Source organism: Gymnoscopelus braueri, assembly GCF_963280865.1.
Source record: "Gymnoscopelus braueri genome assembly, chromosome: 21".
Taxonomy (NCBI): domain Eukaryota; kingdom Metazoa; phylum Chordata; class Actinopteri; order Myctophiformes; family Myctophidae; genus Gymnoscopelus; species Gymnoscopelus braueri.
Genome location: NC_137623.1, coordinates 24,714,038 through 24,741,788, shown reverse-complemented (window position 1 = coordinate 24,741,788; position 27,751 = coordinate 24,714,038). Strand labels below are relative to the sequence as shown.

At 42.0% G+C, this 27,751-nt stretch overlaps 1 protein-coding gene across 1 annotated transcript in view; it reads right to left on the bottom strand.

Annotated features, from left to right (window-relative positions):
* Window positions 1-25,281, bottom strand: part of drd3 (dopamine receptor D3) — a gene marked incomplete at its 3' end in the record, with an annotated part of 31,801 nt that extends 6,520 nt beyond the window's left edge. Inside the window, 6 exon segments of the mRNA XM_080417897.1 lie at window positions 965-1,010; window positions 1,012-1,219; window positions 4,087-4,223; window positions 9,313-9,425; window positions 12,029-12,364; window positions 25,173-25,281. Of these exon segments, the coding sequence (XP_080274023.1) occupies window positions 965-1,010; window positions 1,012-1,219; window positions 4,087-4,223; window positions 9,313-9,425; window positions 12,029-12,322 (798 nt within the window). The 5' untranslated portion in view covers window positions 12,323-12,364; window positions 25,173-25,281.
* Between the last annotated feature and the right edge of the window lie 2,470 nt (window positions 25,282-27,751).

Here is a 27,751-nt window from a genome sequence, read left to right as displayed (position 1 = left end):
ACCAACATTTTAAAAATGCTATTACCGGTATGCTAAAGTAAACAACATGGATCGTATGATTTTGTCAGCAATTTAGATACCAGCTACCAATAGTCAATGTAATAGGCCAATACCAATATGCAATGCAAGAACATAGGTCAACAGCAACGTATGTGATCTTATAGTCACGTACTGTATAAGAGACAAGAGGCCCTATATTGCATGGCGTCTTATGCCTTATGACCAATCTTATTAGGCATTTTTATTATTTTGGAAAACATTTTAAAATAGTGAAAATAGCCGATCTACAGTGACGTCTTGTGAGCTTGTAGATCGTCTATTTTTACTATTTTAAAATGTTTTTCAAAATAATAAAGAATGCCTAATAAGGCATAAGATGCCGTGCAAAATAGGGCCCTATAGCTTTTATGTTTGTGCTGGGAGACAAAACGGTAGCCTACTACAACAAGCCACATCAAAATCTACTAGCACTTAAAGGAAAAAAGGCTTTGACAGTATGTACATTAGTGTCTATTATTGCAGCTACAGATAAGAAAGAGCCATGTAGAAGTTAAACTGGTGTTCATGGTATACACAAGCTAAAGGTTTGTAATACATTTCTCACTTGCCCTTATATCAGGCTAATGGAATTATTATCTCCCGTTCCGTTCGAAAATAACCATCTCAAAAGTAGTGAAAAGCTGTTTTCTAGGTCAGTGATTCAACCCTTTTAATTGCAAGGACCCCAGTTAGGCCACGGACCCCCATAACGCTGACAGTACAAATTAAACCAAATCCATTTGGCTCCTAACTATTAATCATTTAGCTGGCCGCAGGGACCCCCGAGGCCATGTTGAGAAGAACCAGTGGGTACTGTAGCTTACAGCAGCAACATATTTTTTTGGACAGCACACAGCAGGCTCTGAATATTAAAACATTTAGCAGCCTCCTCCTGACCTCACGTATTTATTTTCTTGTCTCTCACAGGCAGTGTAAAACCTGGTAAATGCCTAAATTGTAATGTAATTGTGTTGTGGTCTCACCGCTGATGGTAGGACTGGACTGGTAGGCTGGACTTTCCCGCTGGCCTGGCGGAAGGCGATCCTCTTCCGTCTCATCCTGAGGAAGATGTAGATACGTATGTACACCATCAAAGTGACGATGAACGGCAGGTAGAAGGACACCACCGATGAATAGATCACAAAGTCAGGGTTGGAGATGGAGCACACAGTGGGATCATCTGAGAAAGGGGGAGGGAGGTTACAACCATGTGGCACACAATGTCAAAATCTCACATGGAAAACAGACCGTGGCAACTATTAGACTTTTGGGTCTTCGATTCCATCCAGAACCATGTTTTTTGATTTTTTGTTTTTATGTTTCTACTATGACGAACAGGCTCAGAGAATGGGTGGGTGTCACAGGGAGTGTCCTTGACTGGTGGTCCTTGACAGGGAGTGTCCTTGACTTATCTCACAGGTAGATGTTTTTCAGTTGCAGTGGGCCCTCATATATGTCTAAGTCTGTGCCCCTTTCCTGTGGGGTCCCCCAGGGCTCGGTGCTTGGTACAATTTTATTTGCACTGTATTTGCTGCCACTATGACACATTATTAACTCTTAAAGGGACTATACCATGAAACGTTTTTCAAAAGGTTTGAGCCTAAATCAAGCCTCAGATATACTCATTCCAACTAACTTCTCTCTGGCTTATAAAGCACTTTCACCTGCAATACCACATTGTCCTGTTTGGCACGGGGCGCTATTGAGCCAATTTGTATGCATGTTATCTCATGGTTCTGTGTGGAAAAAGTAACCAAATCAGTTTGGCCTGTTTTGAGACCAATTTACAGAAAACCCCAGATTTGCTGTGAAAGCCTGAGTGTTCAAACTGGGGTATTTTTGGGGATAGAAGAGAGGTAGGGGAGACCAAAAACACACAAAAAAGAAGAAAAAGTAAAAATTCATGGTGTACCCCCTTTAACATCTCCTACCATTTTTACGTGGATGATATCCAGCTGTATTGCTCTTTTAAACTGCCCTGATAATTCTAATTCTAATTTGAACTGTTTTACATGAGTTTTCGTATGCTATGAAGGTCTGGTTGGCAAGTGACTTTCTCCAACTAAACAAGGCTGAAACCGAGGTGCTCATTGTGGCCTCCGTTGCCTCTAAGGTGGCTGGTTGCGTTCCAACCTCAGGAACCTTGGGGTCAATTTTGATCAGGCCATGCACCTCAACATGCACATCAAGTCGGTGACCCGTACCTGCTTTTTCCACCTCAGGAATATCGCGAAGCTCAGGTCGATTGTCTCATATACTGACCTAGACATTATTATTAATTTCCTCTCGCCTTGACTACTGCAATTCGGTTTTCACCTGCCTCAATAAAACTTCCATAGACCGCCTCCAATTAATTCAAAATGCTGCTGCAAGACTGTTAACTAGGACCAGCAGAAGGTGTCACATTACTCCAGTTCTTGAGTGCCTCACTCCTAAACTAAAAGAACCGGGGTTACATACGTAACCTCTAGTTCTGGCTGGAGTGGTGACACGTCCTCCCGGTGGGGGCTCCTCACTGGCGGGTGAACCAGCAGTGGCAACACAGAAATATGTGGGAGCACTGGGAGGGTTAATTGGCATAAAAACTAAATTGGGAGAAAAAAAAGGCTAAAGGGCTAAAATTATCTACTCTTGGATTTTAGAAGAAAATAACTATCTGAGGAGCACAATTGGGACAGGATAGCTTGAGTGGATTTGATCATGTTATCTATGGAAAATGGCCAGGTAAAGGAGCTGGATTATGGATGACTTCATGGAACGCAAAGCTCGCCAAGTACCCTTCAAATAGTGGTGAGTACTTGATGAACTGACAGGTACGTCTGCCAATTTTTCTAAACATTCTAGCTATTGATCATTTACAACAGTGATTGATCATTAGTTTTAAGCGGGTTTAAAAATCACAAGATTGCTGACAGTGTGTGTGTTCTGTTTGTTGTGTGTAATGTGTACTGCAGTGTCATGCACACACTGTAGTGTTATTTTGTTTCCCTTGTTTGTCCATTTTAACTAATCAATCAATCAACATGAAATAAAAATGGTCTAAATTGTGTTTAATAATCTTATAAATGTTTGCGAGGATGTCTCAAATGGTTTGAATTTGTGTGAGAAAGATTGATGAAGATGGAGAATAGACAAGACACCATTATTTGCATAATTTCTTTTCTGGGACAGACACAATGAAAGCTCAGAGGGAGACAGCTCAAGGAAACTGTAGTACATCATTCCGTAATACCGTTGACCTTGTCACACCAATATGACTGCTAACGTTCCTGCAGGCAGTTTATGTGCACTTAATTTTGAGTTGTATCTACTTGTAACTGACACTGCTTTGTCATTAGTTTTGAAGGATGTCCTCTTCATCTTAGTTTGAACGGCAGCCTGTCTCTTGAAGTGATGTGTTTGACGCAGTGACTGATTATACTGCAGGTCGGTGAGAGAGATTTGACAGCGATAAAATTAAGATGGATTACTGCCTGTGGAAGATTATTTGCACTATTTGTTATTAGACATGTACTGTGGTGTCCCTGGCGGTGAGTAGTTGACGATAGACTTCCCAACATGCCATAGGGCATGCTTATATTTGTTATTTTTTATATTAATGTGTTATTGTTTGCCTATGGGAATGCATCGGAGGGAATTATATATTGTGATAAATGTTATTGGTTTGCGTTCATGTAATCGTTTATTTTATCCTATGGGAATTGGGCTGAAGCCATGATTGAGCGGAGTATTCATGTGAGCATGTATTTATAGAGGTTCAATATTGTTTATTCAGCTCAGTTTCCCCTATGATTACGGGCAAAATGAAGAGGGGCAAACTTAGAATAATGTGTTTACAAACTGCAAGTGACAAATCCTACTTGTTATACGGTACCTTTCATTCAGTTTTTTTATGTGCATTTCAACTTCCATTACTAACTGAAGCTGTACTTCTGTCAGATCTAGCCAATACCCTTGTCCCACAACCTTACGGGTTAATTACACTCAGCTAAATGAACACTCCGGATTTTGTACTTTGTTGCTGTCCACCACTGGTTGACCACTGACCTGTGGTGTTGAAGCCAAACAGCAGGGGGCACGATACAGCAAACGCCAGGACCCACACTGTGGCAATCATTACAGATACCCTCTTCCTGGAGCTGTGGGTAGTGTTGTACAGGACAGGCATCACCACGGCTGTGTACCTGTGTGTGCGCACGCACGCACGCACGCACGCACGCATGCATGCACGCACGCACGCACGCACGCACGTACGCACGCACGCACGCACGCACGTGGAAACACACACACACACACACACACACACACACACACACACACACACACACACACACACACACACACACACACACAGAAAGAGAAAGACATACACAGCATTAACATACTGTGACAAGGGACTTGTGCAAGACATTCTAATTAAGGAAAATATGTGCTGACATAATGGAAAAGGAGTGATAATTACAGAAAGAGGGAGATAAAGTAACAAAGAGAGACCAAGAGAGAGAGACTAAGAGACAGACAGACAGACAGACAGACAGACAGACAGACAGACAGACAGACAGACAGACAGACAGACAGACAGACAGACAGAATTTAGTTGCTGAAAGAGGAGTGTGATCGGGATGTCAGAGAGATGGGAATAAGCCGCAAACGTAGCACTTTGCCTTCTTCAACAACCATGTGTATGCCACGAATGTATAATAAGCCTGGGCAAAGGGTGCAGAGCATAAAGCCATTGTGCTGGAAATCAACGAAGGACGGATGTGACATTATGTTGTAGACAACTGCCATGAATGCTTCATCAGAGTAATTATTCTATTCTCAGGGCAAAACACAGGGTGAAGACAGGGGTACAACAGCAGACTCCATGTCTCATTAACATCACAAATATGATGAAAAACTAGACAGACAGACAGACAGACAGACAGACAGACAGACAGACAGACAGACAGACAGACAGACAGACAGACAGACAGACAGACAGACAGACTCTGTGACAGTACATTTCCCTAGGACTCGAAGCTCATTGCTGTACCATAATCAACACGTCTTCATAGTGAACAAACGCATCACATAGGCCTCCATGGATTGGTTCATTTGTCTTCTCTGTTTGACATGGAAGCACTGATTTGCTATGAATGGAAACATCTGTTTAATACCTATCTATTTCAATCGCTAAAACCATTGAGGAGGGAGACCACTGTACAGAACCATCAACAGCTCATTGTGTATTGTACCCATGAATGTACAGTATAGTATTGCCATAGTTTTCTGTAAGGCATGGCTGCTTTTGTACTGCAGTTCCAACAAGAATTTCTCCTATGGGAGACAAAATAAAGTGAACTCTCCAGCACATGCAATCTTGCACGTACCTGTGGAGGCACACTATCTTGCACACTAAGAGGCATACATTATAACAAGGGTTCCCAAAGTTCTCAGGCCGCGACCCCCCAAAATAATCATATTTGAACTGTGGACCCCCCACCCTGACTAGCACTTGGAATTGTAGGAGTTGAGGCATTAAATTTAGTTTGACTCGATTCCACAGATAAATATTGTGAAAATAGCCGAACTACAAGCTCACAACGCCTCGCAATGCGAGGCGTTGTGAGCTTGTAGATCGGCTAATTTCACAATTTTTGTGAGGTAATATTTAGGTAATATTTGACAATTATATGAGAGGTATCAAAAAGAAATGTCACTTTATAAATGTGCAGATACCCTGTATACACTTGATTATTTGGGGACCCCCTGGGGTGTGCACAAGCACTCCTGCACACACACGCACGCATGCACGCACATGCACACGCACACGCACACACACACACACACACACACACACACACACACACACACACACACACACACATATATATATATGGAGGTCATGATGACTGCGCAGAGACCCTGGGGAGACGTATTAAATATTAAATATAACACAAAGAGGAAAACAAGTAGATACATAATGTAAATACTGGATGTACTGTGTAGAATATCAAGATTAAACATGCTAACTAATGCACAACACACGGCTGTTCTAACATACCAATGGAGTACAGTTAATATGCCATAGTCACGCAATTTACCAGCAGTGGTGGAAAAAGTACTCAAATGTTTTACTCAAGTGAAAGTATCAATACTGCAATGTAGAAATACTCTGTTACAAGTAAAAGTCCGGAATTAAACATTTACTTGAGTAAAAGTATTGGTATCAAAATGTACTTAAAGTACCAAAAGTTGAAAGTACTCATTATGCAGAATGTCCCGTTAAAGTTTTCAAATCTTTTGAAAATAGCAGATCTACAAGCTCACAATGTGTCCCATCGCGACGCATTGTGAGATTGTAGATCAACTATTTTAGATCGGCTCGTAGATCGGCTATTTAAAAATGGCCGAAATGTATATAGGACTGAAGTGGTTACTCATAATGGATGTAAAGATGGATGGATGGATGTTGGATATGTATCAAGGGAAATCTACAAAGTAACTTGTAACTAAAGTTTTCAAATAATTGTAGTGGAGTAAAAGTACAATATTTGCCTCTGAGATGTAGTGGAGTAGTAAGTAAAAGTACTGAAAATTGGAAATACTCCAGTAAAGTAAAAATACACTATGTTCTCTCCACATTTCTCTCTAATTCAGATTGCAAATGCACAAGCACACACCTGTCAAGATCTATAAGTTAACGCAGGTTGAAGAGAAATGACTTAGACACATGAAAACTTCATACAGGGCATGAACTGTTAATGTTATGGGACAATGGTATAAATATGGTATAACTAGAGGGACTAGGACAACCAAGAGAGAATTACTTATTCATTCCGTTGGATACATCAGGAATGAAGAAGGTACAGGAATCAGTCTGGTTTGTTTATTGTTTGTTACTATAATACCTTGTGATCGTACTCCCCCCCCCCCCCCCCCGTTTATTAATTTAGTTTAGATTGCTTTTCAGCACTACAGACAAGCTGAAATAACTACACACAGAGCTGGCGTAAATACAACACACTGTTTATTGAAGTTGCTTCATCAGAAGTTCTTTAATTTGCATTCAATTCCGTTTACTTTGAGTAACCAGTTCTGTGGGGAGCTGCTGGAGGTGATTGGCTGGCCAAGGAAAGAGGGACCAGCTGCTTCAGATCTGCTTAAGGTGATGGGGAAATTGGACAGCACCATTTTTCCTTCTGGGAGAGGCAGGGTGTTTATTACATTTAATACATCACATTAAAGCCGCCCCCACCCGTGCCCTGTTCAAAGCCTCCCTCAAAACCCACCTTTTCAGAATTGCATTCCCTGCCTAATTCTATTCCCCATCTATGCCTTTTAAGTTAGTTTTTTGCTTAGTTTTTAGCCTTTTAACTGGTTTACTCTTAATAAAGTTGTTACTTTTTTGTTCTGTTTTGTAAAGCGACTTTGAGTACCAAGAACATTGCTATATACATTTCTGAACAAATGTATTTTGGGATGTGTTCAGTTGCATCGTAATTTAATTAGTTAATATTAGTTAGTGTTGTATTGGTTTAGGTTGTAGTTATTGTTGCTGGTTTAAATGTTATGTCTCAGTGTATTCCACGTTGTGTTAAGATTGGACTGATCACCCACTATTATGTTCCCCATATCTCATTTTGGTTAGGTCAGTCATGCTATGCAGTTGAGTTGTGTTTAGTTTGTATAAGTTGACCTCATTTGTTTTGGACTTTTCTTAGAAGAACATTTTTGATCATCTATGAAAAAAAGTCCAAAACAAATCCACAAGTCTCCCTGTGTCTCTCTTGCCAAATCAACTCGGTCCTTGACATAGCTTGAAGATCAATTAGCTGCCTGAAGAGATGATTAACATTTGGGTCCAAAATCAAGAACAGATGGTAGGATATTCATGAATTAGTGAATGATCACTAGGCTGCCCTGACTAGCAAAAATAACACCACAACTGATCTGTGGATTTTAATTAGGTGGAAGTGATCACTAGGCTGTTCCAGTTCTTACAAACATAACATCAGACTTTCATGAAACTTTGTGGGAGTGATCAGTAGGCTGTCGACTGTTAACAAAAATAAGACTTGAATGGACGGGCGGATATTCATGAAACTTGGTTGGAATCATCATTAGGCTAGCTGTCCCGGCTGCTAGCAAAAATAAACCCATACTGATATTCATGAAACTTGGTTGGGGATATGCTGCCCAGAGTTTGCGATCAAAACCAAGGTAAACATGAATTCATGCAACTTGGTGGGGATGATCAGTAGGCTGCCCCGAAGAGGTGAAGTTTCGAAGTTTTTTCCAAGGGGGGAGATCAAAACAATGGCTCTCGACGCAATTGGTTAGACCTACAACCAACTACCAATTACAGTCTCCCATATTTGAATACTGGGCCCTGATTGGTCACCCCAGACTTCGGGAGCAGGAAATGGATTCACAACGGAGCAGTGCTAGACCCAAATCGCCGAGGGCAATTTTTTTTTTTTGCACTGGCAGATTTGTCTGGTCCCAGGCTAGACCTGAGGCCCTTTGCTGCATGTCCTTCCCCATATCTCTCTCCTGTCACTTCCTCTGCATTGTCGCTATCAAATAAATCCTTGAAAATGCCCAACGAATGTGGGTGTTCGAATATATATAAATATATATCTGTATGTAGGTATGAGTATGTGAATGTGTTATGTGTGGAGGTACATTGCTTGAATTATATTTTATATTATATACATTTTTGTATCTTTTATTTCTTGTATTTTACTTCTCTATGTATGTATTTTTATTATTTTCTTATTTTTTATTTTTCTGCAATATTTGGAAGCCTGTTCATCATGCTGTTAGAACTAGGAGTGAATCGTTGGAATATCTACTGGCAAACTACCATGGACTTTACCATCAAGGAGAAACAAACTGAGAACTTTCTAAAAAAGGACTGAAGTTGCTTTAGATTAGGATCCCTCTCCTCTGGACTGAATAGCCCACAACATAATGAGTGTTAAAGATACTTGAAATGTACTAATTTAATGTTACGTGATGCCCAAAATGACCAGCCTGTTCTAAAAACGAAAAAGAAAGTTTAAAAAAGAAAAAAGAAAATGCCCAACGAAATATCTATTCAAAAATAAAAAGAGAGCGATGACGTTTTGGGTTGAAAAGGTGAAATGTCAAGGTCGAGAGTCATAGAACAAGAGATTTAGGTGTGGGCAGGGTTCACACCCTAATTGTTTAATTATTTCTGCCCCCACCCCACTCCCACGGTAGTCCCACCACACACGCACACATACAGAATATATACACACTCACCTGTCAATGCTGATGGCGCACAGGTTGAGGATGCTAGCGGTACACATCATCACATCCAGCGTGACAAATATGTTACAGTAGAGCCGACCAAAGAGCCAGGCACCGCCAACTACCTGGACAGGATATACAGACACGTCAAACCACACAGAACTCCTCTCTCGCTCTCTTTGAATCTACATATACATGCAGTGTGGATCATTTGCATGCTTGTGCGCCAAAAGGCTTCAAAGTGCGACTGTGCTCTCATGTTCTTCACTTGACTGGTGCCACCTGCCCTCTTTATATTCAGCACTCCCCTCACATGTCCCAGAGTCGTAAAACGATGGCATCTGCAAGTTGTCTCTATCCTCCCAACGCACGCACGCCCGCACGCACGCACACACACACGCACCCACGCACGCATACAACAAGACAGCACAAGGGTCAAATTTTTCGCATCAATTCCAAGCCAATCTCACACAGATCCTCCCACTCAGGTTTGTCTTTAGGGAGTTTAATGCTGTATATTTAATAACTGAACATATACATTTCCTGTAAACTGTAACTGTACAGTTACTCCAAGAGCCCATACAGAAACCATATTGGGTTCACGGGGAGCGCACGCCAATTAGTGAGGATCATTTATATGCAGATACAGTAGGTTGAAAATGGGTGAAGTGGTCCTTTGACCTTGTGTGTTTAGCTGGTTTAATGTGTGTGTGTGTGTGTGTGTGTGTGTGTGTGTGTGTGTGTGTGTGTGTGTGTGTGTGTGTGTGTGTGTGTGTGTGTGTGTGTGTGTGTGTGTGCGTGTGTGCGCACTTACACACAGTCAAAGAATATCTCCAGTGTATTTAGAATTCTGTGCTTCAATGTCTAAGCCCATGGGTTCAACAAAACAGAAGTTTGTTCTTAAATAAGTGCGCAGGAAAGAGTGAAAAGCTAAATCATTTTGCAATGTCCTAAAATGTCTTGAATAGTGAGTAGTCTGTAGAACACTGGAATACCAATAATGCTGTAAGTTAACTTGTCTGGCTCAAATAAAAACACAAATGTATTGAATGACTCACTGATTTGCAGTTGGCTTGCTTTGCACATCGTTATTTTTTTGGGGCCAAATCAATTATTGGATGCAAATGAAGTAATTATGAGTCAGTCAGTATTTCTACAACAGTTAGTCATTATGTACCATAAATCAGGGGCTGTTTTACGCCACCCTTTTTGATAAAAGAACAGGTGATAACTGTTATCAGCTCTAGGGCTGATATGGTCACCAATCCGTGAAAGCTATAGTGCCACGGCGAGCAAGGAACCAAAGCCAAAGTAGTTTACGGTAATCTAACGTGGTCAACACTAGATGACGTGAAATCCCATCATCAAACGTCATGGGGCATTATGTGCATTAGACTCACATACCGGTGTATGGAGTCAAATGCACATACAGCCCCTGTCAAATGCACATATATGGAGATCAAGATGCACTGATGTCATGTCAACTGCACATACTGCACATGGAGATCAACATGCACTGATGTCATACACATCCTAAACCAAATGCACTACATGGAGATTTGATTTTCAACATGCACTGATGTCATACATAACAGAAACCATGTCAAATGCACATATATGGAGATTTTCAACTTGCACAGACACAACAGTTATTGATTCATCCCAGTGGTGTGTTCTAGTTTTTTTCGGAGGGATACGATAATCATTCCCTGCACGGCATGCGTGTGGTCGTGGAGATACGCTAGCGCGTTTTTAATGGATGAAATGGTTAGTAGAGGGCTACGCTTGGCTATGAAATATTTCACACTACGTATATAGCGTAACACGGTAGAACACACCACTGATTCATCCCCAAAAAGTATGATGATGAACAACACCGATTTGCGCATGTGTCCAGTGGGTGCATCTGAAACGCCCATACTGTATATGGGCGTATCAGTCGGATCTGCGGTACGACGTAGGTGTGCTGAACTCTAGATGTGAATGCCACGTAGCGGCCCGAACCTCTATGCATTTCTAAAAACCACAGACACACTTAACTACTTTCACTTTCAGAATTGTCAAAAAATATAAAAAATCACACCCAGTGTGAAGTGGGCGGTGTGGTCACAGTGGTCATCACAGTGATGGAAGTTCACTTAAAGAAAAGTAATATTGTGGACCAACACCCCTAACTTTAAAAAAAACATAAATGTGTTTTTTTTAAGTGCTAGTCCTATTTATAGGGCTATGCACAATTGTCATGTTTCCCTAGCCAATCACAGTCCTGAATAGACTGTGATTGGCCAATCACGGTGCAGGGTTAGGGGGGTACACTGGTGGCCAATCACAGCGCAGGATTTGGTGTGCAAATATCCAAACCTCACATATAGGGGCGGTTTCACCGCCCAAAAATAGAATATCTACAAGCTCACAAACACGTAGCGATGCGGCACATTGTGGGATGGTAGATCAGCTATTTTCGGTACTTTCGTCAGAAACTGTTGTTCAACGAGGTAGGGGATTAATTTACGGAAAGAAAAGAAAAAACATAAAAAGTTGACATATGGCAATACAAGGTTTCTGCCCGACAGCAACGATATCGTAATTGATCATAATTTGACCCCCGGTTTGGGAACCACTGCCTTAGGCAATGACAAATGCCTCGGTGACAATTTATCTTTAATCTGTCAAATGAGGACCCAAGCCTACTGAGAAACTTTGGAAATGCAGGCCGTGAAGTCCTCACCTCCAAGTAGACAGCCCAAGGCATGACCAGCGAGGCCACCAGGAGGTCAGCAACAGCCAGGCTGACCACCAAGTAGTTGGTGGTGGTTTGTAGGGAGCGCTCCCTCAGCACGGCCAGACACACCAACACATTCCCAAAGATGATGGCCAGGATGAGCAGAGAGTACAGCATGGCGTAGTAGTTACGCTCTGTGTCCTCCTGACTCCCCGCTGCCTCCAGGCTCCCGTTCCCTTCATCTCCTGTGAGACGGTCGGATTCATTCCAGAAGCGCTCAGCGCTGCTAAACATCGCCATGTGGACGTCCCGCTGACATGGGAGATGAGACGGAGGAGAGACCTGCCAGAGAGGAGCAGAGAATGATTTTTGTCTTCCCATCATAACCCCTTTCCCCCAAACAAACATTACTGTATGTAACATATAGGCAGTGGTTCAGTGCTCATTGCATGCGGTACCACGGCGTCCCACCAGTCTTTTGAGCAGGAGCACGCGCACACACATGCACGTCCGTGCATGTGCGTACCCGTGAGAGTGCGTCTACCTCATGTATCGATCAAAAACAACTCTTCACACCTTAGCACACAGTACTTAGCAGAACACACAATGAACCATTGATATGCATCTAGCCAGGGTCATTCCTATGCTAATTCATTCACACTGTTGACACTCGGCAGCTTTTGTAAGCTTTGGTAAGAGGTGTTACTTATCGATACGCAAGGTAGTTTTTGATCAAACTCACGGGTACGATTGATCTCACGGGTACGCACGTGAACATCCGTGCATGTGCGTGCCGCGTGCGTGTGCTCCTGCTCAAAAGACTGGCGGGACGCAATGTAATGCAATGCACCACTGCCACTACAACACTAGCCTGGTAAAGCCCCTCCCTCCGGAAAATCTCATTCCCATTTGATTTCAGGAAGGAGTCTGGCATGAAGGCTTAAGTTGTCTGGGCGTTTCTAGCGCATTACCAAAAAACCGAGCCTATCAGCGTTGTCGCTCATCGTTCTGTGATTGACAGCGAAAGTTGGCCAATCAGGTGGCGAGTTCGAGTGAGCCCGAATGGGACCGAGTGCAGCCGACAAAAATGGAACGAGCTGCCATTGTTTTCTGTGGGCAGTTAAACGTTTTACTTTCGGTTTTAAAACGCTCTCAAACTTCTTTTTTGAGGCACGGAATTTACTTTTAAGATATCTTTTGGGTAGAATTTTGTTGTTTAACTTCATATATGTGGTCAATTAATCATCATTTTATAAATAAAAATTTAGAGAACCGGCGATCATGCCAGACTCACTCCTGAAATAAATTACAAATGAGATTTCCGGAGGGAGGGTTTACCAGGCTACTACAACACTGCATATAGGACAATCCTTTCCTTATCTCTTGCCTTACCTCTCTCCACACTTGCACACACACACACGTGCACGTGCACACGCACACGCACACGCGCACGCACACACACACACACACACACACACACACACACACACACACACACAAACACACACACACACACACACACACACACACACACACACACACACACACAAAACACTTTCTGAATTGAATGGCAGGACAGACATTTTAATGGGAAAGCGCCTTCTGGCTCCTGGAGAATCCCAATGGTTTAGAGGGATAATCAGTGAAGTGAAATTACATTCAGTGCCACTGGACGTCTAAGACGTCCGTTGTATCATAAGCCCTGTGCCACTGGACGTCTAAGACGTCCGTTGTATCATAAGCCCAGTGCCACTGGACGTCTAAGACGTCCCAAAAAATTGGAAAAAAATGTTCAGAACCCAAGATATGATGATTTGAAAATGTTCTGCTCCATTCACTTCTTGTTTAACTTCTTACTGAAAACGGCTGTATCTCGGCTGGTAAGCACTTTTTTTTTTTACAATGAATTGGGGGAAATGAAATCTGGCCAAACTGCCAGAAATAAGTCAGGCACTGAATGAGTTAATTTCAGCTCAGAAATACAATAATATTCATAATTATTATAAAAGTTAATAATGAATAGTCACTCCTTTTCCAACAGAGAACAAGAGATCTTTCATAGAACAGGAGCTCTTTCATTCTTCAAGGTCTCTTAATACTTTTTGCAAATTGTTAATGAGGCGCAGTTTACGGAGCTAGTTCAGGCCAGGCAACTCAAGGGATTGGGCTAACCGATCAGGTGACTAAGTCACATGCACTCTTCTCCTGGTCGGTGGGTTATAAGTAATGCTCTGCCTACCTGCTCAGTCTGGTTGCGCTCTTCTGCTGCTCTGACGTGCGACGCTGCTGCTGCTGCTGCTGCCGAGATCCTGCCGGATCTGCTGCCCTTGCTTGCCTTGCCTACGTATGCTGCTGACCATGAATAGTCTCATATTGTTCCTTGGTTGATGGTTATTTGCGTGCTGCATTGTCCATGCTGCGCTAATCATAGCTACTCAGCTGTGTGCTACTGGTTCTAAACATGGTATTACTTTCTTTACTTAAGTTAAAAATCGCTTGCTAAACGCTCAGCTCAAAAGCAGTAGCGTTCGTCATTGATCGATCTCAGTATGGTCAACTAGAGAGTGTAGAAATAGAGTAACGACACGCTTGATCCCGCCGCAAACGGGCTCCTTGGGTATAGTTCCAAACATTGGGACTGCCTGCCTCATTGAGATAGACGGAGCACTTCCGCATTCCATTCTTACAATGGGAGTCGACGCTAGTGTCAGAACTCTCTTTATGGCACTGGGTTAACGGTAGTTCACCAACAGTGTTGCTTAAGTTCTGTTTCCTTATCGTAAGCAACGATGGGCTTGGGTTATGGTCCCCAGTTTAGCGTGCATTTGTTCAAAGTAGTTCACTTTATCTCAAGATTGGGTTTCTAGACCTAGTTGCTTGCTTCTCTCTCAAAAGATGACATCACCTATCTATCGTTCACAGAGGAACGGATGCGCGCTGACATGGCTGGTAAGTGCTACTGCCATGGTAGATAGAGAGAGAGGGCATGGCGTCACTTTGTGAGTCGCTTTGCTTGTTCTGGCTCTAATGTTCAGATTAATATCTTTATGTAGGCTACTGGTTAAAACACGGATATGCTCAGTTGGCTGCATCTTGCTAATTTATAGTTATTGTATTCATGGATAGTTCAGTGGCTTTAGACGGTACTCTTATTCTGAAGAGCTCGTCCACCGGATGTTGTTTGAGGCTTATAGTTGATGACCGAACACTTCTCTACCCATGCAAAGGAGAGAGGGGAAGCTAACTTGTGAGTAGTGTTCAAGAAGTAGTTGCACTGCAGTTTAAATGTTAATGCTGCTAGAATCATTGAAATGAGATATCTCTCGTGTAGCTATGTCTGGCATCTATTTGCAGAGTAGGAAAACTCACTGTTCATGTTGATGCTAAAGTTGCAGCACTAAATTGCTGCCATCATCTCAATGTTCATGTTAGTGCTGAAGTTGCTGTACTAAATTGTACTAGATTGCTGCCATTAACACGATGGTCTCCATTATGCTAAAGCTCCTCACTGCATGCTTCTACTGTTCAGATAATGCTAGTCGTTCTTCAACTGCTACTAACTGACTGCTGATCATGATTAGGCTAAAACTGCTGACATTGTTTCTGCAGTCAATGCATGCTACTCATACTAGTGCCATCATGATGATCATGCTAATTATGTTGACTGCATTCCTAGGCTACTGCATTAATGCTACTCATTCTGCAATTGCTGGCAAAATGTCTGCTAATCATGATTATGCTAATGATGTGGACTACATTGCTACCACTGCTATAATCGACTAATGCTGCTAGTACTAAAATTGCTGCAAACGTGCCTATCATGAACATGCTAAGTTACTACTAGTGCTATGGCCACTACCTCATTAATACTGCATTCATTTACCTCACATTTAGCAATTGAAAGCAATATCACGCAAAGTCATTTATCAGCATTCATTGATATTCTGCTTTGTGCTTCTTTTTCCATGTCCGGCTTAATGCATGGTGATGGGATGCCTAATGCCGATGGGGATGAGTGCTGTTCACCTTGGATACTGGGGAAGTCAGGTTTGCAGGCCTCGTGTCTTCAACAGTGACAGTGTCAGTGTCAAATCATGTAGCAGTTCAATTGCTCTAATATGTGGTGGAGGTAAAGTAGGCCGTTTCATATTACGATGAAATAATCAAATGAACTTGCAGCGCAGATTAGACGTTATTGGTTGCATTCTACCGTTGCATGCTCTCGTATTGCTAAATTACACTTGTTAAGGATCAGGATGAGCTAAAGGGATTCTCATTTTGCTGCATACACTTGGATAAGAGATGGTAGAGACGTTGTAGCACAGGCTAACACAGTACGTTTGCTTCTTTGTAGAAGCTTTAGATTGTCGTAGCACAGCATGTTTGCTTATGTGGAAGCTTTAGATTGTTTGTAGCACAGGCTAGCTCAGCATGTTTGCTTCTATGTGGAAGATTAGATTGTTGTAGCACAGGCTAGCACAGCATGTTTTGCCTATGTGGAGGCGAATTGTTTAGCACAAGCTATCACAGCATATGTTGCTTCTTATATGGATAGCTCTGGATTGTTTGTAGCATAGGCTAGCACAGCATGTTTTGCTTCCCACGTGGGAGCTCGGATTGTTCGTAGCACAAGCTAATTCAGTTGTTTTGCTTCTTATGTGGAAGCTTGGATGGTCGGTAGCACAAGCTAAACACAGCATGTTTTACTTCCCATGCGTAAAGCTATCAAATTGATTGTAGCACAAGCTAACTCAGCATGGCTTGCTTATGGGGATAGCTCTGGATTGTGGTAGCACAAGCTATCATGGCATGCTTGCTTCCATGTGGAAGGTATATGGTACAGTATATAGAAAAGTTGGTTGCCAAGTGATGTTGTCATGTTATGAGCAACAAGCTTACAGAAGTAAAGTTATTGCAACAGGATAGATGGTGGGGCTTTAGTAGAGTCAAGATATCAGTCATTGTCAATGTTGGCTGGTGCGCACCAATCCGCGAAATATCTCGCAGGACGGATAAAGAGGGACTCCGATCCTGGCTGCTCCTGTTATCAATAGTTACACTATGTTGATGGGCTCTTTGCTTTTCTCATGCTTATCAAAAGCTGGGTGACTGGAAGTCTTTGTCCCCGTATAAAAGGCGCTGCTTTATCCGCCAGATTGGGATGCTCACGGCATATTTGGCACCACATCACAGTGTGTTCATCACTGCTGACAAGTGTTGCAGCGCAACCAGCAGCTTGCGGTGTGCAACTGACTGTGTCAGGATTTGAGGCCACACTCGCGCATTGGTGTGCAGCATGCGTCCCCACACATCCACAGTGAAGCACGCACTTTTCACTGTGGATGTGTGAGTGGCTTCAGGAAGTAAATTCCTGTCCCAGCGGTCTATAACGGCGTCATCTCGTCCAGGGCGGCTTACCATGGTAATTGCAAGAATAATTCTGCTTCTGGTTCTAGATTCCAGGTTGAACTACCTACGCTCTTGGCGGCTCTGTGAGCTCTAAGGCAGCGTGAGAGAGCTGCTCGAGATGTGGGCTTCTCAGTGTTCTCAGCACTATGCTGCATCATCTACTGTGCGGGCCAGCACAAGGCTCTCAAGGTAGCGTTGAGAGAGCTGCTTGAGATGTGGGCTTCTCAATGTCTTCTCGGCACCTATGCTGCATCATCTACTGAGCTGCCTAGCCTCGCTGCTAAACTCTGCTAAATCAATTCTGCCAACCGTCTGGCTCTGTTGGGCCGATTCAGACTTGCAACAGATGGCATTTCGTGCTAAATCTATTAGGCTATGGATGGAGAGGGATATCGGCGTTAGTTAATATTATTCACATGTCACATGTCTAATAATCTGCGTCAAGCTCTGCAAGCTATAATTTAAGCTTGTATACCATATTCTTTCTGCATCAACCGCTATGATGCTAATTGCTAACATGCTGCCACATGGCGCTTAACCCATTTAGACCAAGGCCGATTTAAAAAATAAATAAATAAATAAATGGCAACATGAACCCAAAATGGGTTAAAGTGGTCATAGGATGGCCGGGCTAATCCAGAATTGCAATAACATTGTGTTTGTCTCTCCATCTGTAGGCCTAAACTTGAACTGGTTCACTGCAAAGCTGCGAGAGATCTGCTCAAGCTGCGGGCTTTCTCCATCCTCCGTATTGGTGTAGCTACACCTGCAGCGCTGCTTGTCTTCTGCTTCTCTAAATCTATGGGGCGATGGTCCTCAGGAGCTTACGTAGATATTGGTTTATAAGGATGACATTCTGCAGGCAAAAAGCTCATGAGTATGAGTGCTCTCGCTGTTCTATCGCTAATTCAATAAATGCTGCTTGAGCATTATTGACGCTTTAATTACAACTCGGGTGGATTGCTGGGGATTTAGTTTAGTGGTGATGTCATGGTGCTAAAAAATGTTGGTTTATTTATAGCGCTAAAAAATGTTGGGCTTTTCTTGGTAGCGCTAAAAAATGTTGGGCTTTCTATGGCAGCGTTAAGAAATGTTGGGTTTCTATGGCAGCGTTAAAAAATGTTGGGTTTCTATGGCAGCGTTAAAAAAATGTTGGGTTTCTATGGCAGCGTTAAAAAATGTTGGGTTTCTATGGCAGCGTTAAAAAAGATTTGGGTTTTCTATGGCAGCGTTAAAAAATGTTGGGTTTCTATGGCAGCGTTAAAAAAGATTTGGGTTTCTATGGCAGTTTAAAAAAATGTTGGGTTTTCTATGGCAGCGTTAAAAAAATGTTGGGTTTTTCTATGGCTATGCAGTCAGGCTAATCATATCAAGCTCAGTCTATTAGTAATTGCTGGTTCAGGGATCGTTGGGTACTGATTCAGATTTTAAGTAAAGATAGCATGTCTTTACACACATAGTCAGTACACTTTATTTATTATGGATGATAAACAATAGTTATCATTCATCATAGGATGACTTATAATATATATATGTGTATATATATATATATAGCAGATTTCTTTGAAAAATAAATAAATATAGAATGTCCTCTTCGAATCCGAGTTGGTGCGGCACAGCGTGGACGCCATATTAGGATACCGTCTAGGACTCCTGAATTCAGGGATCAGCGGGTACCTGGATTCATCAGGCTCGCTGAACACATGGATGCATGCTTGCATTTGTTTAGCTTAACAATCAAATGCTGAGGAACTCGGACATTTCATCATGCTTAGCTGAACACAAAGTTCATGGAGCTCCACCATTCTCACAGATGGTTGGTCCGGCGTCAGGCTCTGTGTTCCCAAGCGGTTTTGGGGGTTCTTGCTGTTTTGGGGGTCTTTATTCATTCCCTGTAAATGCTATTTGGCATGTAACATTTATTAAAATGTTATTCTTACAGGGAGTGAATGGATTCAGAGTCCTGACGCCAAACTATGCTTCCTTATGCTTTCTATATCCATGCTCAAGCTTGCTCAATAAATATATATTCTAATCCAATCCAAGAGTTGTCTGACTGAAATGAGGCGCAGTTTACGGAGCTAGTTCAGGCCAGGCAACTCAAGGGATTGGGCTAACCGATCAGGTGACTAAGTCACATGCACTCTTCTCCTGGTCGGTGGGTTATAAGTAATGCTCTGCCTACCTGCTCAGTCTGGTTGCGCTCTTCTGCTGCTCTGACGTGCGACGCTGCTGCTGCTGCTGCTGCCGAGATCCTGCCGGATCTGCTGCCCTTGCTTGCCTTGCCTACGTATGCTGCTGACCATGAATAGTCTCATCCCACCGCCTCCCCGGCATCCACCTGTAGGTTCTGTTTCTAGATCCCCGTGGGGGTCTTTATTCATTCCCTGTAAATGCTATTTGGCATGTAACATTTATTAAAATGTTATTCTTACAGGGAGTGAATGGATTCAGAGTCCTGACGCCAAACTATGCTTCCTTATGCTTTCTATATCCATGCTCAAGCTTGCTCAATAAATATATATTCTAATCCAATCCAAGAGTTGTCTGACTGAAATAAAGTATTCAATCAATCAATACTCTTCATGTTTAAGGCAGGTGATTTTTTTTTTGACTAGAGAAGAGTTTCATCCAAAAGTATAATACAAAGCTGCAAAGCGTCTGCATCTTCACAAAAAGTCTGTTACTGGGGTGTTGTTTGTCTTCTAATATAAATAACATCAGCACATTGGTCCCAGTATAGTTTATGATCTATAATAAGACCAAGACATTTTATACTCCAACACTAACTCAATGTTCTCTGATACTAGAGTGGGTGGTGGAGCATGACATTGAAAATCTAAAATCACCTCTTTGGTTTTTGATGTGCTCAATTTCAAATGTGAGCCCTCAGACCAGTTGAAATAATTTAGAACTGGACCATGTTCGACTTCATCCCGCCTCAGTAGGCTGACCAAAGTGGTGTCATCTGCAAACTGAATGATGTGGAGTCCAGGGTTTCAGTCAGTAAAGGTGACAGTACACTGCCCTGTGTTGTGCCAGTAGAGGTAAAACTCACATCTGACATTGTGTTGCCTACCCCTTACCCTTTGAGATCTGCCCATACGAAAATCCAAAATCCGTAATTAGTTTGTGAGTCCAGTCTAAACTGCTCTTTCAGTCTGTGTCAGCCATTGGGTGAAGAGAAATCTGCAAAGTGGACTCATGCATACTGTATGTTTGACAACAACAACTTATAGAGGGCCCAGAAGGACCTGCTTACTGGAGTTGATAATGTGGGATTTGATAATTGTCTCAATTGATTTAACTACCAATGAGGTGAGGGGAACTGGCTTGGAGTTATTAGTAGAGGATGAATGAAGGACTTTAGGAACTCGTTAATCGTACAATAGTGACAAGTTGGGGCAAAATCTAACCATGCGTCACCCTGCAATGGGACTACCCATTCTCGTTTTTCAATGCTCCAGTAGTCCCACCCACGTAATGCAGAAATGCCATTCTCATTTCCAACTCGTAATAGGTTGACACGTCAGCTAGAACACGTTTAACACAAGCTAGGCGCGCCATCAGAAGCGGACGTGAGCCCTGTGGCTGTGAGGCACCCTCGAGCGTGGCGTAACCCTAGCGAGTGGCTGTGCCGAGCGGTGCGAAATCCGCCTTCTGCTGGCTCAGTGCCGTTTGAGTAGCATACCGATAGGTTTGGAATCGTGAATCATTCGTCCTCGTCAGTATGCGACATGACAAGACCGCCTCATTGGGTCATCGTCTGACGCAGGGGAATCCCGTCAGTGCAAATCGGTGCCGCATGGTCAAATCCTGTCCCAACTCCACTACATCTCAGAATCATTATTCATTCATTATTCCATTACATACACATTTGACAGATTAATAGTTATTTTGCTGATATAGATTATTAATAATTAATTAAATTATGAATCAATAATCTTCTAAATGTTTCAAAAATAGCTGATCTAAAAGCTCACAACGTGTCAGGATGCGACATGTTGTGAGCTTGTAGAATAGCCAATAGGGCTTAAGTGGTTATTAATGATCAATAATTATAGTCCAATATAAAATTATATAATGGTTCTGAAATGGCATTCTGCATAATGAGTACTTTTACCTTTGTACTTTAAGTATATTTTGTTTGTGCTTTGACTTAAGTAACTTTGAATGCAGGACTTTTACCTTTAAAGCATTTTTACACTATGGTATTGCTACTTTTAGTTAAGTCCAAAATCGTACTACTTCTTCCATCACCGGCTCTCAAACATTTGCTACACCACGTCCTGAGAGGGTAACCCATTTCTTTGGTGGTTTTTACTGAGGTTACGTTTAGGATTAAGCTTAGGTTTAGGCATAGTTTTACTGAGGTTACATTTAGGAATACCTGGTGGCGACCGTTCCGAGGTCGCCGGATTTGACCTGAGGCGAGCGTGTTTTGGGGTGAGCGTTCTTGTATTCCCTGAGAGAGCTGTGTGTCTCTTGCTGAACAGATATAGAAATAGACCTTTATTGGGACCTTTACAGGAATGGCACTGACCTGAGTGAAAATTTAATTCATTTTGTTCGCTGAAGAGAAGCACACCGTTTCAGCTGGGTGAGTGTCTGAATTATTTTGTCACTCTCATCTAAGTCACCCTGAGGAGGTTTTTTGCAGAAGGCCCATGCCCGTTTTGCTCCATTCTCTCATTTATTCTCCAACCATACTTACACCTGACTATAGTGCAGACTATAGTGTCCATACGCCGTTTGTGACTGCCTGGGTCAACATAATGGTAAACAAACAGATCCATCTTATCCACCCCGGTGAGGGTGTAAGCTGGAAGACCCAGTGGAGCCAGACGATGGTTTCTGGCTCAAATCCAGAGACATTTTATGGTATTCCTCTAAAGTCTACTTCGATGTAAACTGGCTGCAGAAAATTTGATTAGGATCTTGTCCCCCTCAGCAGTAACACATTTTCTGAGCCTCTGGCTAATGACTGAGCGAGCCTTCTGGGGGCACTGTCTGTCTGTCTGTCTGTCTGTCTGTCTGGACTCTGGAGGGTTAGTTACACAGCGACCCAGTGTGTTCTGGGAGACTAGAGCACATTAACTGATAGCAACCACCTCCGCAAGTGGTGGCACACGTGTGCGCGTGCACACGCACACGCACACGCACATACACAAACAGTGTATACAAAATCGGTGCACCTTGTTTGGCCCCAGTTGTACCTGTGCATTGACTACGTAAGAACCACAAACTTTCCACTGTTTGCCATCCTTTCAATGTGACAATGGCACCAGTTCTTGAGAAGCAAATATTGTAATAATAAAGGTGGATGAATGGGAAGTGTACATAGTGTACATCAGTGGTTCTCAAAATGGGGTCTGGGGACCCCCAGGGGTCCATGAGAAGGTCCCAGGGGGTCCCCAGCTAAAATCTACCATCGAAATCAATTTTACCACATTAACCTTATATACATAGGTTTTTTTTTTTTTTTGTAATCCTTGAATCGTGGAATACTTTTTGAAACATCTTAACAGACATTTTATGGGGGTTCCTGTCACAGCCAAATACATTCATTTGGGGGTCCTTGACATTAAAATGTTCGAGAAACACTGGTGTACACATTGCATGGTGGCTGGGTTTCCATTGTCACATACAATTACCATTAGATCACAATCAAATGGGATTCCATCAATACCAAAGGAAGTCGATTGTTAATTGGATCATATATCTGTTGAATATCCCGATGAAGCAAATTGTCACCCAAACGCAGGACAGCCAGCCAAGGTAGTGTTCAAAACCCAACAAAATTGGTGTTTTAATACAGGAGACAGGTGCACATGAACATCTCAGACAGACTAACACATGTGACACAATACAATGACTCACCAAGGACTCACTGGGGAACAAGACTGATATACACATGAGGGGTGATTACAAATTAGATACAGCTGGGGCAACCAGAAACATGTAACTTAGAAAACTAGACAGGAACATACATAGAAATGCAAGACCTAAACACAACAATCAATGACACAAAAGTCTGTGACTGTGACAGTACCACCCCCCCCCCTCTCTCTCTCTCTCTCTCTCTCTCTCTCTCTCTCTCTCTCTCTCTCTCTCTCTCTCTCTCTCTCTAAGGACTGCTCCAATGTCCATGAAGAAGAGACTTGAGAGGAATGTAGAGAGGGGACAATAACATGCTTGAGATATCAGGTAGACAGGTGGGCAGGCAGGGAAAGGGGCTGAAACCCCCCAGAGCTTTTTTCAACTGCCAGAACAGGAACAGGGGATTGACAATGGGACTGGAGTGGCATAGGACAGTCAGCACGTGAATGACCAGGACTTCAAGAGGAGAGCCATCACGAGCAGAACTTCTAGGAGTGACACCATAACCCGCCCAACCAGACATCACAATCAAACTAGTATGTGCTTCAGTAGTATCCCCTCCAACAGATGACCAGCTGGTGCGTGAAACGATTTCCCCCAACAGTGGACCAGCCAGCTGGAGCATCAACAAGTCCACTTGCCACTCTTAGGGCTCATAGCCTAAAGCTCTGGTAGCCTACTGCAGTCACAGAACCATAGCTACATGAATACAGGAAAGGTGGGCACTAGGGAAATCTGGGCACCATCTTTTTGGGAAGACAGGGCACTAGGAAAGAGTGGGCACCAGGAAAAGTGGGCACCAGGAAGACTGGGCACTGGGAAAACTGGGCACTAGGAAGAGTGGGCACTAGGAAGACTGGGCACCGGGAAAACTGGGCACTAGGAAGAGTGGGCAATAGGTGCACTGCCTGTGAGACTGCATTCCCGTGCTGTCACATGCTCAGTAGTCCTGCTGTAGTTTTAGCCACAATTAAAATAACAATTGTTTTCATTGGTTGCGTAGACGTTTATCACGTTCTGTTCATGTTCTGTACATGCTCAGCTCACCTAATCAGTAATCAGAAAACATGAACAATGCCTGTATGTAATAACGACTATGGTCATCTGCGAGCTGTTTTCTATCCTAACGTTGATCATTTAACAATTTTTTTGGTATCCTTAGAATGCTGAGGTATTTGACAATTTTCTGAATTTGTTCCATTTTTTAACAGTACTACTATTTTGGCAAATAAACTCTTATATTGTAGGTTTTGAAACTCTGTTATGTTGTACTTTTGACCTCAGTACTATTTGGGCAAATAAACATAGAACCTATAAACTAGACCAGATAACACATAGAAATACGAGACCTAGACACTACAATCAATGACACAAAAGTCTGTATGTGACTGTGACACAAATAAAGGTTTAAACGCCAGATTGCTGTTTTCCTGCATGTTGATGTTTGTCTGTAAGAATTTTGCCAAGAATTTCAATTTCCAGTTTGACATAACTTAATCATGCTATAGGATGAATAGGCTAATCAAGAATAGGCTAAATGTAGTTATCCAAACAGCATAGACTATGTCAGCCAAAGAAAGACACGTGGGATTTATTATAGTCATTATACCCCAAAAAAAAAATTGTAGCTTTTTATTATTATAATGATTATTTCCTGCCTTTTCTACACATGCAGAATGATTAGGTGATGATTGATTGATTGAATACACGCTACAGTTTGCAAAAACAAGGCAAGAGATTTACCCCTCAGGGCTTGTTGTGTCCATTAAGGTCCTGTCCTGTGTATTCAATTCATCGTGACATTTAAAGACAAACAATAATTTACAAAATAAAAAACCCATCATATATCGAAGTTCCATACCTGTTACTCTTTTCCAGCGAGGAATTCATGAGGTGCCATCACGGGGTGCGTTATAAATCCATTTCTATATAAAAGTATAAAAGGAGCGCTCATTCTCTGTGCGCACAGGAGAAGCGCACCGAAGGCATGGATGGAGCTCTCTCTCTCCGCTGATCCGCTGTCCGAGCGCTGGCCGCATGAAGGAGAAAAGTAAACTCCGTCTTAACTGTTACACAAATGGATGATAGTTTCCACGGATGAGAGACCATTTTCTGTTGGAAATGAATGTGCGCTCCTCAAGTCCGGATCCCTATGGAAATGTAAAGAATAACATAGGCTACGTGCTGTAGCCTACGTCACCGTTATCGTTCTGTAATCCCACTTGGCCAGTGGTGGAAAAAGTGCTCACATTTTTTACTTAAGTAAACGTATCAATGCTGCAGTATCAAGCCAATGGGATTTCTTGGTTTTTTTAAATTCCTATTAGCTGACCTTGTATTGAACTGTACTTTCATGTGCTTTTTTCTGCAAACTTCTAATAAAGTATTCAATCAATCAATCAATCAATCAATCAAAATAAGTATAGAAATACTCTATTACAAGTAAAAGTCCGGAATTCAAAATGTACTTGGGTAAAAAGTACAAAAGTATTGGCATCAAAATGTACTTAAAGTACTTTTACATTACCAAAAGTAAAAGTACTAATTAGGCAGAATGTCCATTTCAAGTTTTCAAATGCATAAAAATCTTTTGAAAATAGCAGATCTACAAGGTCACAATGCATCATATCCCTATGCATTGTGTGCTTAGATCGGTTATTTTCAAATGGACGAAATATACTACATGAAAACTCAAAATAATTAAGGGATCAAAGTGTTCCCTACATTTCTTTGAGCAGTATATATAGGGCTGAAGTGGTTCATATATGTTTTGTAATAATAATCAAAATCTACAAAGTATCGGCAAACTAAAGTGTTCAAATAAATGTAGTGGAATAAAAGTATAATATTTGGATCCAAGATGTAGTGGAGTAGAAGTAAAAGTATTGGAATTACTCAAATATAGTACAAATGCCAAACAATTGTACTTAAGTACAGTACTTAAGTAAATGTACTTAGTTACTTGTCTTTCCACCACTGGTAATCCCACCTGGCTCCATATTACACCTGACAATAAAAACCTAATGCAGTAAAAACCTGACAGTAAAAACCTAATGATGCAGATAGGCTAAAGCAAACAATAATGTCTAGAATAAATCACTTATAGGCATGTTTGCAACATCACTGCCAAAAGCCCTAAAACTAGGCAACTTAAAACATCCCTACAGTAAGCCCATCTTATTCATATTTTAAGCATTTAAAATGTGTCCCAGCTTATATGAGCCCATGGTGTCCCAGTTTATATGAGCCCATGGCCTGCAATATGTTATTACCATCATTGAAAAGTTACATCCTGTAATCCACCATCCATGACCTTGACCTTATAGATGTTTATCTTTCAGAAATGAAAGACAGCAAGCACCCCTATATATGGACCTCAAAGCAAAGCAGTCCTTCAAATTCACAAGCAGCAATGGGGAGGTGGTGAAATGTGTTCAATAAATCCCACAGCAGCCGACAAATAGCTTCAGCGAGCCATTTCTAACCAGTAAACGTAATGATTTTGTGTCACTGTGTGTTAAATGCGAATACCTCCAGGCGTCCTTGAGGGTAACAGGAGATTTGATCCAGGCTATTGCTTTCTACACAGAGCTCATATTATGCATGGTTTATCAATTGTGCAGAACTGAGAACTTCTCAAATTATCCGAGTCAGATAATTTCCGATAATATGTTATAATGTGGATGTTTGTTTTATGATTCACTTCTCAGTGAGAAGTGAATAATTAACAAGCATCCACATATAATCTGAAATTGATCTTTACTCGCTCGTTTTAATTGTTCTTCTTTTTTAATCTGTGGCACATGGGTTGGCCAACACCCAAGACGTAGACTACATGCTGAGATTTGGCCCAAATTACATTGAATAGCACAAGAGGGGAACAAAGGCTTCAGCTCATCCAAAGCAGTATAAATAAATGAGTCTCAATTGGTTGCATTTAGAACTGTGATTTATGCACGTTGAACATCAGTGGTGTGTAGCAATTGGTACTACAAGGCACAATGAAATAAAAATAATTGTTATCATGTGTTTAACAATTTATGGTCCCTGCACAGGGGGATTTAAGACTATTTCATTTTGAGATTATTTGAGAGTTACTTAACCTATATACATTTTAGTAAATTGTCATTGAGCCTTGTGGCCCAAAGCCACCCAACGGTCCCTGGTAGTCAAGTACCCTGGGCACTGCATGCCCCCATTAACCCGGTCTCTAATATGTCCATGTTCCTGCATACAGAACAGATATAGAATCACCTCTACTTTATAAACTCACAATAGTCCACTACTATGCTGCTCTTATAAAGCATGGAAACTAATCCACCTCTCTCTCTCACACACACATATGTTCAGTTATTAAATATACAGCATTAAACTCCCTAAAGACAAACCTGAGTGGGAGGATGGATTGGCTGGGGATTGATGCGAAAAATTGGACCCTTG